Consider the following 14,180-nt stretch of genomic DNA (forward strand, 5'->3'; position numbering starts at 1 on the left):
TTGCTTCTTGTTCTTGGACCAGTCAGGCTCATCAGCAAGGTAATGGGCTCAAGTTCTGGAAGCAACAGTCCATCAGGAGAACTTACGCGTTCAGTTAATTGCAGCCCTCCTCACTGGAGAGCAGAAAGGCGATGAATGGAATATGTAAATTAGGAAGATCAGAGTTTTACATAGCATCTGAATGACCCTGAATGAAAAAAGTCTGCCCACCTCCTCAAAATGTTTAATACATTCAATTTATTTAAATGGACAAAATCAGGTCTTTTATTTCAAAGCATTCTTGTGCTTAATTTTTCACGCACAGAAAAAAAACAGACTATCAAAATCCCATTGTTTTCAATTTTGTGGCATTTAAATCAGAAATTACAGCTGTAACATTTAAAAATAGTTACATTTGGAAAATTGGCACATCTGAAGTTTCATTACCTGCTTAATTACAATAGCTATATAATTTCTAAGAAAATCCACGTTAATTTTAAAAGATAAAAAAGTATTAATTTTTGCTACTTGTAATACTTTATCATACAATGCTGAGAAAATCTGTTAGTCATCACTAAAAGCAATAGTATATTATAAATAAGTATTCCTTTTAATTACACCTTAAATAATTTTCTAGTAAATTCTAATGAAAAAATAGTATACAAAACCCCAGCCTTTTGGTTACATAATACAATCTTCCTGAGATTTTATATACACAGTTTTTTTTTTTTTTAAGAAAATATTTACTGTGAGGTCCGTGATCTCCACGATATAAAACTAAAATAGGCATTTCCTGCATAGCAGAAGGTAACCATAAAGGCGAAAAACTGTAAGAGAGGAAAGGGGAAAAAATTAGAAAAAAAATTAGAATATTTTCAGAGCACTTTCTTTATTAGTCAAACCTTTTCATAAAACAAAATTGTTATATTCATAAAAATGGTGCTTATTTAGGACCTGATCCTGCCAACTTAACTCACAAAGAGAAGGACCTTGTTTTGTTATTCCAATGGGATCATACTGATGGAGGAAGACACTATTCAGAGTGAATAATCATGACTGAGTCAAGCTTTTACTGTTCTTTTCCCAGTTTCTTTCCCCCTCCTATTTTCCTTATGTATTACTCAAACAGCTGTGCATTAGCTATTCAATATTATTTTAATACCTCACAGCACCAATGGTAAGGCTTTTGTTATCAACAGAAGTTACTTTAAATAGATAGCTTATCTTAAGCAATGATGAATTGGGTTGCAAATTTAGGACCAAAAAGGGTTAATACCAACAATATATCATGTTCAATATGATGTCACGGACCTGATTTTCTTACTCTTACTACTACTGGAGCAAAGCACTACTGAACACAAGGTTAGAAAAATTATGGCTCAGATTAGATACCTGTGTAAGGATGGCAACAAGTTCATGACATCTATTGGTGAGTTGTGTTTAAATCAGGACCAAATTGTAGGAACTACTATAAGTATGGTTAATATACAACACCGTGAGAGTGTTGTTGCATTCTTAGTTTTGAGTCTTTCCTGAACCGCTTATGAAAAAAAATTGGAAAGCTTTCTTTTAGTTGAGAGAGGATGTTGGGTGGAGATGACTGTGTTATTACTGAATTCTCAAAAATCTCTTTTTAAGGAATAAGCAGCAGAGAGAGGATCCTTTCACAAGTTCTCAGAGTAGTAATCCAGGGTTAATAGTTAATTAAAAAAAATAAACACGCACTCTGTGCAAGTAGTACTAAAAGTATCAGAAGTTGTCCCATGACATCTCAAATGATCTGATTGATCTGCTGAGCATTAATGAACTTTTTAAAAACCTGAATCAGCACAAAAAAATTTATCGAAGCAAACAAGTTCCTGCCAGAAGCAACACCCGTTGAATGACAGACCTACAGTTACAAGCAGGCACATGAGCATGTAGTCAAATACATAGTTAACTGATGAGCCTGGGCTCATTGGTTAACCCTCTCAATTACATGCAGCCGCTCACTCCCCTGCGGCCTCTGTATCAGAGGCCGCAGGGGAGGGGGTGGGAACTGGTTTAAAAGCTGGCTCCCTTCCAAGCACGAAGCACCTCTGGAGCTGCATGCCCCCCTATGCTACTAACTCTCATAAAGAGGCATCAGCGCAGGGAAAAGGGGGCTCAGTTGGAGCTGGTACACACAGGGAATCGGCCAACTCCTGCCGAGCTGACTGCTCCCTCCACCTCCGACACAGAGGCAGTGGAGAGGAGGTGGAATGGGATCTGGTGCTTGCGCCTCCCCACCCTCCCATGTGTAAACATGTGTCTGATGACAATTTCAGCAGATACATGTGTACACAAATAAATGCATTTTAATATCCCTAGTTAAGAGGTGCCTAGAGGGGGGAAAAAACCCCAAACAACACCCTATTAAACAGCAAGTAAGTGAGAGGAAAGAGGTCCTTCACATGGGCGATAGGTGACATTTCCCCTTGTGGACACTAGGCCCCTACCCTGCCTCTTCTAGTTGTGGCCCTGCCCCCCACTTGCTGCTCTCAGCTCCCTCTGTGGCCCTGGCTGTGGCAGGGAGACTGAGACTTCAGTCAGGGGCACAGGTGAGGGCTGACTGCATGACCTGTCTTGGGCCACAGCAGAACTCTTGAACCTGGCTGGAGCTCCAAGTCTGGAGCCCCTTCCCCATTCCACACATGGTCTCACCTCATCCCACTCTACCTTGTCTCCCTGAGGCTCTGTCCACTGCTTGCTCCTTTCTACCCCTTGCCCTCTGCTGTGACTCCAAGAATGGAAAAGCTCTGAGCCCTGGCAGGGGAAGATTTTTTCCAGGGGGTCCTGGGTACATGTGCTGTGCAGTAATCTGCCACTGCCCTTCCTTCCCAGTAGTGCGAGTTTTGGGGAGAACTCCCCCAGCCTCCATTATGTGCTGCTTGTGGTCCTCCAGTTCCAAGAGAACAAGAGAACTGATGTCAAAGTCTCTATTTTGATCACTGCATTTAAAAAAACAAAGTACGCAGACACACAATTCACACAGAAGATAGGAATTGCAAAAGCAGAACAGATTAGAGAGGCACCTGAAGCTATACTAATAACCTGCAAAGTAAGTGTAATCTGCAGCTGCTCCATGTAAAAGAACAAATGGTCTGGTAGCACTTTATAGACTAACAAAACATGTAGAAGGTATCATGAGCTTTCGTGGGCATAGCCCACTTCTTCAGATGAAGTGGCCCAAGGAGTCTACACAAACTATGTCAGGAAGGATACTATCAATTGACTTTGATTCTTATCTGCTTCATTTTAACTACCCAGTCTTCAGATACTTACTCATAGAATCATAGAATCATAGAATAATAGGACTGGAAGGGACCTCGAGAGGTCATCGAGTCCAGCCCCCCGCCCTCAAGGCAGGATCAAGCTCCGTCTACACCATCCCTGACAGATGTCTATCTAACCTGTTCTTAAATATCTCCAGAGAGGGAGATTCCACCACCTCCCTTGGCAATTTATTCCAATATTTGACCACCCTGACAGTTAGGAATTTTTTCCTAATGTCCAATCTAAACCTCCCCTGCTGCACTTTAAGCCCATTACTCCTTGTCCTGTCCTCAGAAACCAAGAGGAACAAATTTTCTCCTTCCTCCTTGTGACACCCTTTTAGATATTTGAAAACCGCTATCATGTCCCCCCTTAATCTTCTTTTTTCCAAACTAAACAAGCCCAGTTCATGAAGCCTGGCTTCATAGGTCATGTTCTCTAGACCTTTAATCATTCTTGTCGCTCTTCTCTGTACCCTTTCCAATTTCTCCACATCTTTCTTGAAATGTGGCGCCCAGAACTGGACACAGTACTCCAGCTGAGGCCTAACTAGTGCAGAATAGAGCGGCAGAATGACTTCACGAGTTTTGCTTACAACACACCTGTTGATACAACCTAGAATCATATTTGCTTTTTTTGCAACAGCATCACACTGTTGACTCATATTCAACTTGTGGTCCACTATGACCCCTAGATCCCTTTCCGCCATGCTCCTTCCTAGACAGTCGCTTCCCATCTTGTATGTATGGAACTGATTGTTCCTTCCTAAGTGGAGCACTTTGCATTTCTCTTTATTAAACCTCATCCTGTTTACCTCTGACCATTTCTCTAACTTGCTAAGGTCATTTTGAATTATGTCCCTATCCTCCAAAGAAGTCGCAACCCCACCCAGTTTGGTATCATCTGCAAACTTAATAAGAGTACTCTCTATCCCAATATCTACATCACTGATGAAGATATTGAATAGTACGGGTCCCAAAACAGACCCTTGAGGAACTCCACTTGTTATCCCTTTCCAGCAGGATTTAGAACCGTTAACAACAACTCTCTGACTACGGTTATCCAGCCAACTATGCACCCACCTTATCGTGGCCCTATCTAAGTTATATTTGCCTAGTTTATCAATAAGAATATCATGCGAGACCGTATCAAATGCCTTACTAAAGTCTAGGTATATGACATCCACCGCTTCTCCCTTATCCACAAGGCTCGTTATCTTATCAAAGAAAGCTATCAGATTAGTTTGGCATGACTTGTTCTTCACAAACCCATGCTGGCTATTCCCTATCACTTTATTACTTTCCAAGTGTTTGCATACGATTTCCTTAATTACCTGCTCCATTATCTTCCCTGGGACAGACGTTAAACTGACCGGTCTATAATTTCCTGGGTTGTTCTTATTCCCCTTTTTATAGATGGGCACAATATTTGCCCTTTTCCAGTCTTCTGGAATCTCCCCTGTCTGCCATGATTTTTCAAAGATCATAGCTAAAGGCTCAGATACCTCCTCTATCAGCTCCTTGAGTATCCTGGGATGCATTTCATCAGGACCTGGTGACTTGCTGACATCTAACTTTCCTAAGTGATTTTTAACTTGTTCTTTGTGTATCCTATCTTCTAAACTTACCCTCTCTCTGCTTGTATTCACTACGTTAGGCACACCTCCAGACTTCTCGGTGAAGACCGAAACAAAGAAGTCATTGAGCATCTCCGCCATTTCCAAGTTCCCTGTTACTGCTTCTCCCTCCTCGCTAAGCAGTGGGCCTACCCTGTCCTTGGTCTTCCTCTTGCTTTTAATGTATTTATAAAAAGTCTTCTTGTTTCCCTTTATGCCTGTAGCTAGTTTGATCTCATTTTGTGCCTTTGCCTTTCTAATCTTGCCCCTGCATTCCCGTGTTGCTTGCCTATATTCATCCTTTGTTAGTTGTCCTAGTTTCCATTTTTTATATGACTCCTTTTTTATTTTGAGATCATGCAAGATCTCCTTGTTAAGCCAAGCTGGTCTTTTGCCATATTTTCTATCTTTCCTACACAGCGGAATTGTTTGCTTTTGGGCCCTTAACAACGTCCCTTTGAAATACTTCCAACTCTCCTCAGTTGTTTTTCCCTTCAGTCTTGCTTCCCATGGGACCTTACCTACAAGTTCTCTGAGCTTATCAAAATCTGCCTTCCTGAAATCCATAACCTCAATTGTGCTGGTCTCCCTTCTGCCTTTCCTTAAGATCATGAACTCTATTATTTCGTGATCACTGTCCCCTATACTGTCTTCCACTTTCAAGTTCTCAACTAGTTCCTCCCTATTTACTGATTCCCTCTAGCTCCCTGTCGCCACCCCCCATCTCCTCTCCACTTCTCCCCTATTTATTTTGGGTCTGCACATCCTAATCTCAAAACTCCCATCATCTGAAGAAGTGGGCTGTGCCCATTAAAAAATCATGATACCATTTACATGTTTTGTTAGTCTATAAAGTGCTACAAGACTATTTGTTGTTTCTTCTGTACAGACTAACTTGGCTACCCCCCTGAAGCTTCTGACCATGTAAAAGAATTATGGTTGGGAACAACGTTCCTTCTGCGTATGGAATAACTTTTTATGTGCATGAGACGTGCGAATGCATGAGACCTTCCAAATCAACGGTTTTGGATTGCGATGATACTTGCAAGGCAATGATCTACAGTTTCAGAAAATAGCTAGTGATTTTAGGCACCTGAGAAATCACCTCGAAGAGAACTGATTTTCTGGAAGTGCTCAACGCCCTTCTCTCTGAAAAACAAGCCACTCGAAGGTATTTTTAAGATGGGTACCCTAAAACTGACGCATTCAAAAATCACTAGTCACTTATGAAAATTTAGAGCATTAATTAAATTACATATTATCTTCCTCTGAATTATGGTATATTATGCACCATCACAATGCAGACATGATATTCCCATTTCGGGTCACATTTTTGAAAATTACACTCTTGATGTGACATTGTCATGCACAGAATATATTAGTTTTTAATTAATTTAAAAAAAATTAACTCACTGAAGACGCTGCCCAGCTGTTGTAATTGTGACTGTTCTCCTCGTTGGTAACTGATGATGCATCTACAATGGCAGCAATGAGGTACAAAACAAAGGCACTTCCATTAAAGCAGAGACCCTAGACCAGAACAGGGGGGAAAATAAGATTAAAACATTTGATATAAAGTACGTACTTCTACTTGCCACTCTCTACTACTAGAGGGAAAAATTCTCCTCTCAGTTATATCTAAAAACCCTACTAAATTCAGTGGGAATGCATAGATGGAACTGTGTGTAGAAGTTGGCCTCTCATGTAAACACCTCCAAGCTATGTAGTTGAAAATAATTCCCAGTTATGCTTACTATTGCTGTGATTAAAATAATCCAACATTTTTAGCAATAGTGTTATAATGGCAAGTGCAACTCACAAAAATATAGAAGGCATTTGAATGTAATATTAGTGGTTTCTCCGAACTGATCCCGAGAATGCACCCTACTCCCTTTGCCTTTTTGGACGTACATTTGCATTTTAAGAAATCATTATGAATATCCTGGCCCCACAACTACAGCCTCAGATGTTCCCAGATACACCAGAACTGGTGTGGGCTCCCATGGTTAAGTGATTGTCTGAGCACAATATTGCAGGGACACCCTGCACACTGTGGAGCCCAACTGTGTAAGTGTAAGGATACAGCCTTTTTCTGTAGCCATATCGTAAGGCCTTAAGCCTAACAATCTTCATCTACAGCCAGACTGAAAGAGCAGCTAGGAAGCTGGAAGTTATATCCTCATTCCATCTAAATTACATTAAAAAAGTGTAATACCAGGCTATGAAGAAGGGGACCCTGTCCTAATGGCACCCAATATCACCAGATAAAGGAACAGATCTTAAGATAGTTAAAGAAAACTTCATTTGATAGTATTTTGTTGGACAGGAAACTACTTATCAACAGTTGGGGTTGTGAAACCTAATTTCTTTATTTTTCTATCATTATGGTCCTCACTTCCCTACTGTTTGCTTGCATGAGCTCTGTCTGGCTCTTTAATTGGTTGTCTGCTAAATAATTAATTTTGCCAGGTGTAAATTAATAAAGTTGGTAGAGTATGAGTGGGTAGGTGATTCTGCTACAGTACGTTAGGACTGGTTAGTAAAATAATTAGTTAAGGTGTAGCTAAGCAGGACTCAATTTTCACTATAAAAACTGGGGTCCAAAAGGAAGTTCTTTGTGAACCAATTCCAGGACACAGCTGCAAGATCAGAGCAGCCAGACTCGGGCCATTGTGGGAGGGGTGTGGGGAAAGCAGCTAGCAGACAGCAGAACTGTGCAATCCAGGGTAACCACCCCAAGGCTCATGTTTTGGGGCCCCCCCAGGAGACTAGTAGGACATCTGGTGGCAGCAGTAGGGGCCAGGTCCACCCTCACACTCACCAGACACAGCTTGGGGGAGGGAGTTTAGGATGGAACGCCACACACTTCTCAGTGGCAGGAAGCAGAACGACATGGTTGGGAGCCAGGAGAGCAGAGTGGGGCTTGATTGCTCATGTGGAGTTGGAGGAATGGTCACCTGGCCAGTGCCCCCGTGTCCCTCTCCAGCAGTCACCACTGGCCAGACCTCAACTCCGTGTCAATAACACCATGCAGAAACTGGAGCCCCCCAGATGGGCCTCGTCCTGACTAACCATCAAGAAAAGCTCATCTTGTCCTATTGGGAACGGTGAGCATTGTATGCTTAGCATGTGCATTCTGTTACGGGGATTGCTAATAAATAAAGGTTAAATAGGATATTACAGTATAAGGCTCTTTCACTGGTAAAAGACCCTGCAAACTGCAGAGTGTACGATGAGGCCTGAGCCCTAGGAATGGGTAAGAGTGGGTGCTGTAGAGTATGTGAATAATAGAGAATTTTGTGCGGATTAGGGATGTAAAATTCCATTTAATTGATTAACTGGTTAAATAATGTTTAACTGGTTAACTGATTAAAGGGCAGCAGGCGTGGGCGGTGGTGCCGCTGGGCTGGAGTGATACCCCCACTTACTGCGCCTGGGCTGGAGCCAGTGGTCCCTGTAAGCTGAGCGCTTGGGTGGCCTGCTCAGCAGAGAATCAGGTGCCACAGCTTCTCACAGAGGACAGTATGTGTTTCTATTGGTGGTGCACATCTGCACATTACTCAGTGCACTTAACAAAATGTATTCTGCCCAAAGACAGAGAAACTTAGAAGGAATCTTGGCTGGAGCACACACACACACCCCTCGACTGGAGCAGCGCCTGGTCCATGGTTGGTGGGGAGTTGCTCCAGCCCCCACTGATTGAGATGTAATGGAGTTGCTACCCATGCTAGGGATGTGAATGGTTAACAGGTAAGCCTCACCCTAAATAGGTGAGACTTATTGATTCTTGTTAGAGGCTACTGAATTCACCAGCCATTGATCCTTGCAGAATCATAAAAGCTATTGCAGTCTCAGAAGTGCTGTGTAAGTCACAGCTGTAGAGCATCTGCTGCCATTCCATGGTATGATGGGAAAGAAGCACTCATCCACACACACACAAGCACATAGCCCAGCCTGGCCATTCACGTGAAGCCCTGCAGCCCAAGATTTAGGATTCAAATGTAATTTGTCAAGACAAAATTAAAATGTGCAAAACATGTAATCTTCTTTGTTTTCGTGCTGGTCTTATTCAGAGGCTTTCAACCTGTACTAATAAAGTATCAAGGTACGAATTTAATGACTGGATCCTCTGAGTCATCAGGCTCAGGTGGAATTTCATGAAGAGGCCCTTTATTTCCAAGTCTTCAAAAGACGGTCTGTTAGTTTTTTGTTTTTCCTCCAAAGAAACCCAATTATCCTAGAAAGCTGCAAATCCTTGCGATATCTTGTCATGCACAAAGGAAGGAAGAACATTATTTTTGTAAAGTGTTGCTTTGGGAGATAACATTGTGAGGAAGAATGGAGCCAAATGCAAGTTTACTTTGCCCCTATTACCAATGTATTATTCAAAACAAAGGGTTCGTGTTAAATTACCATCTGCTTCTTAAATCCAAATGTACTAATTTAAAGCCTTCCATTCATTATTCTTAATGAAAAATGTGCACACACACACATACTCTAAGGGCAGACAATTTTGGGACAGGTGACGTTAGGTTAATTTGCAGTAAAGTAAGTACATCTTATATGCAATAATTTATGAAGTAGGATAATAATAAAGTTTGGATGCTGCATTGAATAAATGTGTGTTTGGGCTAACAATTTCTGGAGTATAGGGAAAAACAAAAACCCACCTAATTTGAGAGATGCTAGCATCTGGTCCTGCTAAAGGGAAGCAACAGCAATTTATACTGGAAGCAGATCCAGTATTCTTCCTAGTCAACCACAAATTGGATGGGTCCAATTCATTCATAGGTCATAACACAAAACTCTTCTAGAAGCACTGTGTAAAATAACCTGAAATCCAAGCATTTGCAGTTTGGCATTCCTTCCTCTCCCTCCTTCCCCCTCTATTCTCTAAAGTTCTTCTATCACGGAGGCTGCCCTTTCAGTCTGCATCTAAACAATCTTATCTGTTAAGCAAGTTGAAAAAATTTAAACACTTGGCTCTATAAACAGGTGGAGACCATTTCAGATTTGTCAGGTTGTCTACCACCTAGATCACTTCCTTTGATCTGCAAGCTGCTACCTTGTCTGATTCTGTTGCTAATAAATACAATGAATGAAGGCAGTCACCAAAACAATTCAAATTGATGTTAGCGATCTTATTTTTTGACTACACGTCAAAGGTAATTACAAACAAACAAACATACAATCTCTGAACTCATCAAGGTACAGTACTGCAGTAAAATAATTTAACTTTTTTGCTACCTATGCTTATCAGGTAGTTGACTAGTCAACTAGTCGCTTACCCTTACCAAAATTAGGGATGTGTTATAATTGTAAAGGCATTTGCTACTCCTGAAACTTGAAAGTATAAAAGCTATTTGAACATAACCCTAGTTGTACAGACCAATACTGCTACAACAAGCTACTTCGCATGGCAACAAACAAGATTTTTTGCCCTGGCTTTCTAAAGAGTCAGAGTATTAATTAAAATATTGTGTGTCATGACTGTTAAAGTAATAAGAAGTTGTCACATGAAAGTAAAATATCCTTTATATTACAAAAAATGCTTTAAAACTGTTTAATGATCTTTAACATAAGAATGGCCATACTGGGTCAGACCAAAGGTCCATCTAGCCCAGTATGTTGTTTGCCAACAGGGACCAATGCCAGATGCCCCAGAGGGAGGAAACACAGCAGGTAATCATCACGCTCTCCTGTCTTCCATTTCCAGACAAAAATCTTTACGTTTAGAACCCTCCAAAAGCTATATAAAAATCATATATTAGACACACACCACAATAGAATTATACTAGGTCATGGATGAGTCATGGTGAGTAATAGGCTGGCTGGGGTAGCAAAAAGCTTCTAGGTTTTTGTTTTTTCATTAAAATTTTGACTAACAAATATACTGCCATACTGTGACTAAGATAAACTACTAATAGAAAGTATTTCATAAGAAGCTGAACTGGCATGCAATTTAAAATGTCTCACAAATCACAGCCGCACTATGTCCCCCTCTATTGGCTAGGTCATATACAGATTTATAAATCTACTATTGCCTCTGAGTAACTTGGTCCTAACTCAAGGGCTACGTCTACACTGGCCCCTTTTCCGGAAGGGGCATGTAAATTTCACTAGTCGTCGTAGGGAAATCCGCGGGGGATTTAAATATCCCCCGCGGCATTTAAATAAAAATGTCCGCCGCTTTTTTCCGGCTTTTAAAAAAGCCGGAAAAGAGCGTCTAGACTGGCCCCGATCCTCCGGAAAAAGTGCCCTTTTCCGGAGGCTCTTATTCTTACTTCAAAGTAAGAATAAGAGCCTCCGGAAAAGGGCACTTTTTCCGGAGGATCGGGGCCAGTCTAGACGCTCTTTTCCGGCTTTTTTAAAAGCCGGAAAAAAGCGGCGGACATTTTTATTTAAATGCCGCGGGGGATATTTAAATCCCCCGCGGATTTCCCTACGACAACTCGTGAAATTTACATGCCCCTTCCGGAAGAGGGGCCAGGGTAGACGTAGCCAAGCAGTACAGGCTCAGGCTTTCAGATGCAGGTTTAATCCCTATAAAAGATCCAAGAAAGAGCCTTTATTGCTATCCTCCTAGGGTTGCCAATTTTGGGTGGGAGTATTCCTGGAGGTATCATTACATGACAATCTTTAATCACTGCAGCGGGACAAAGAGCTACACTGTATTAAAGCAAGGGTTCTCAAACGTCACTACATCACCTCTTCTGATAATGAAAACTGATGGGGGGGAGGGGGGGCGAAGCTTGAATCCTGCTGTGCCAGGCAGGAGGAGGGGCAAAGCTTAAAGGATTCAGCTGAAGATGTAACCTGAAACTCACCAGTCAGGGCTGAAGCCCTCAAGCTCCGGATTCAGCTCTGGGTGGTGGGGCTTAGGCACTGACTTTGGCCCCAGGACCCAGCAAATCTAACATCAGCCCTGGTGACCCCATTAAAATGGGGTCATGACCTACTTTAGGGTCCTGATCCATAGTTTGAGAATCACTTTATTAGAGCACATGCCATGTGTACACATTTCCATATTCATTGTTGGAAAAAAATAAAGCATTGATGAACCAATGACCCAAATAAAAGTACAAAGGAAATGAGTTGATGGAACTGTAATGGTTAGGCAAAGAAAGCCTGACATTGTACTAAACTATATTGATATTCTGGCTAGCTAGTCCACATAATAAGAGTAGCAATGACTTCAGAGTGAATGAGCTCTCTCGTCTTTTGAGTAAGCAAGTTGGTAGTGCAGCTTAGGTATGGTAAGAAATGAAAATTAAAGGAAAAGGATCTCAGACGTATGCCTTACCTAGTCTGGATTTAGGAAGAGGGGCTGTGCAGTAGATCATGTGTTAGACAAATTATGTGACGGATAGTGTCAGGAAAATGGATAGATGTTAAAATACAAAAGAAAAAGGAATGTGAAAGCACATAGTTCTTTAGCCACAATTATAGGGGACATCAATGCCTGTCTCCCTCTGGTACTCAGTAAACATACAAAAAAAAGCACAGCAACAAAGATTCTGCATGCTTACCACTGTGGTCCATGGCACCTGGGGAATCCTAGTATAGGTCATAGTCAAGTAGATGATTAAAAAGAACACCGTAAGAACCCAGTAAAATACAGCTACAAACATCACCCAGCCAAAGGCAGGATACCGGAAATACTCTGTTCCAGCGATCAGTGTCCATACCAGCAACCCTAGCACCTGTAAAAAAAAAATGTAGAGAGAAAAAAAAAAATGTCATACAGGTTTAGAACAGGAACACACTCCCCCATCCACTTTCAGAAATGTAATTTTCAAGCCAAGTCAACACTGCACAGTGAAGAAGGCACTGACCTTCTCTTTTATGCAACAATAAAAAGTTAATTAAGAGATGAATTGGACTGGATGTTGTATAGTAGAAATATGGGCAAGCACCCTTTAAAGAAAGCATAAATTAATGTGATTTTGTAGCTATTTAAGAGACGGTTCATTTCTTTCTGAATTGCTCCTTTCAGTAAAATTGAAACACGGTGGTGGTGAGAGAGTGGGGAGGCAGAGAAATTGAACATAACTTAAGTTATTCCTGGCAATAATTAAAATAATGGAAAGGAGTAAAATTCTCATGTATTCTATGGACATGAAGAGATTAAAACCTGAGTAGACTGATGTGGGATATTAGCCAGAAGAGGGAAAATGAGACAGACATTCCTGCACAGAAAAATGGGTGACAGCATTACTGTGAATGTTAGTAACTGCATTTGAATATTAAGATTTTTCCCATTTATGCATTTTTGCAAGTTGCCCATAAATTATAATCTTAATTAGAGAAGAACATAATTGAATTTCTTCATAATAGCAAAAAGCAAAAAATTTACACAATCTAAAGAGAAACCAGGGCCAGAATCTGGACCTAAATTTCTTAATATTTAAACGAATTTTGATTTCTTCCTTCTTCCACACCAATAGTGCAAGTCACCTAGCGAGGAGTAACAGAACAAGATAATGGTTCTCTTGCCCATTGCATACTTACACAGTCAGGGAAAAATGCAAAAGAATCAAATAGTTATGCTATAGCTTCACTTCCATCAGTTTTGTTCCAGCTCCAGTGCTACTCAGGGGCTATGTTCCCACAGACTTCAATGGTGCATGACTTAAGTCCATAAATCACTAGTATTAAAATCTTTCAACATCATGTAGGTCATAAGGTAAAAGGCTAAATTTTAAAAAAAAGCCACTATAATTTACACTGCCCTGTTGACTTTCCAAACAGAGTCTTGCTCTGCTAGTTCTGAAAACATTAGAGGACTTGAGTTTATCCTTCAAATTGTCATCCAAGCTCACCCCTTCAGTCTGCCATCTTGTTTCTTTGTACAGGTTGAACCTCTCTAATCCAGCACTCTTGGGACCTGACTGGTGCCGAACCAGAGAATTTGCCAGACCACAGGAGGTCAATACTGTCTAGCAGCATTACCAACACTTCCGTGGCTTACTGGGCTTTTAGGGGTAAATTAGAGCTAAACAACAGCACAGAACACTGAGAGCCAGGACTGGGGGCTGTAAACAAACTTTATAGGACCATAGGAAAATTGGCCACAGCCATAATAAGTGGACATACAGCTAACTGAAATCATACCGGATTACGGATGTTGCCGGACCAGAGAGGTTCAACCTGTACTGTATTCTAATGTATATACACTAGGAATGTGAATGGTTAACTGGTGGGGGCTGGAGCAGTTCCTTGCCCACTGTGGGCAGGAGGCTGCTTCTGCTGCAGGCAAGGGGCATTCTGGCCCCGCCCGAGTAGCCCCTGT

General features: G+C 41.4%; 1 protein-coding gene across 1 annotated transcript in view; it reads right to left on the reverse strand.

The window, feature by feature from the left end:
• Positions 1-218: 218 nt before the first annotated feature.
• Positions 219-14,180, reverse strand: part of CMTM8 (CKLF like MARVEL transmembrane domain containing 8) — a 44,915-nt gene continuing 30,953 nt past the window's right edge. Inside the window, exons 2-4 of the mRNA XM_006134298.5 lie at positions 12,418-12,591; positions 6,302-6,418; positions 219-806 (exon numbers count right to left, since the gene is read on the reverse strand). Coding sequence (XP_006134360.1) covers positions 723-806; positions 6,302-6,418; positions 12,418-12,591 — 375 coding nt within the window. The 3' untranslated portion in view covers positions 219-722. The remainder of the gene's footprint in view (positions 807-6,301; positions 6,419-12,417; positions 12,592-14,180) is intronic.

This window comes from Pelodiscus sinensis, chromosome 2 (genome assembly GCF_052426305.1).
Source record: "Pelodiscus sinensis isolate ZL-2025 chromosome 2, ASM5242630v1, whole genome shotgun sequence".
Classification (NCBI taxonomy): domain Eukaryota; kingdom Metazoa; phylum Chordata; order Testudines; family Trionychidae; genus Pelodiscus; species Pelodiscus sinensis.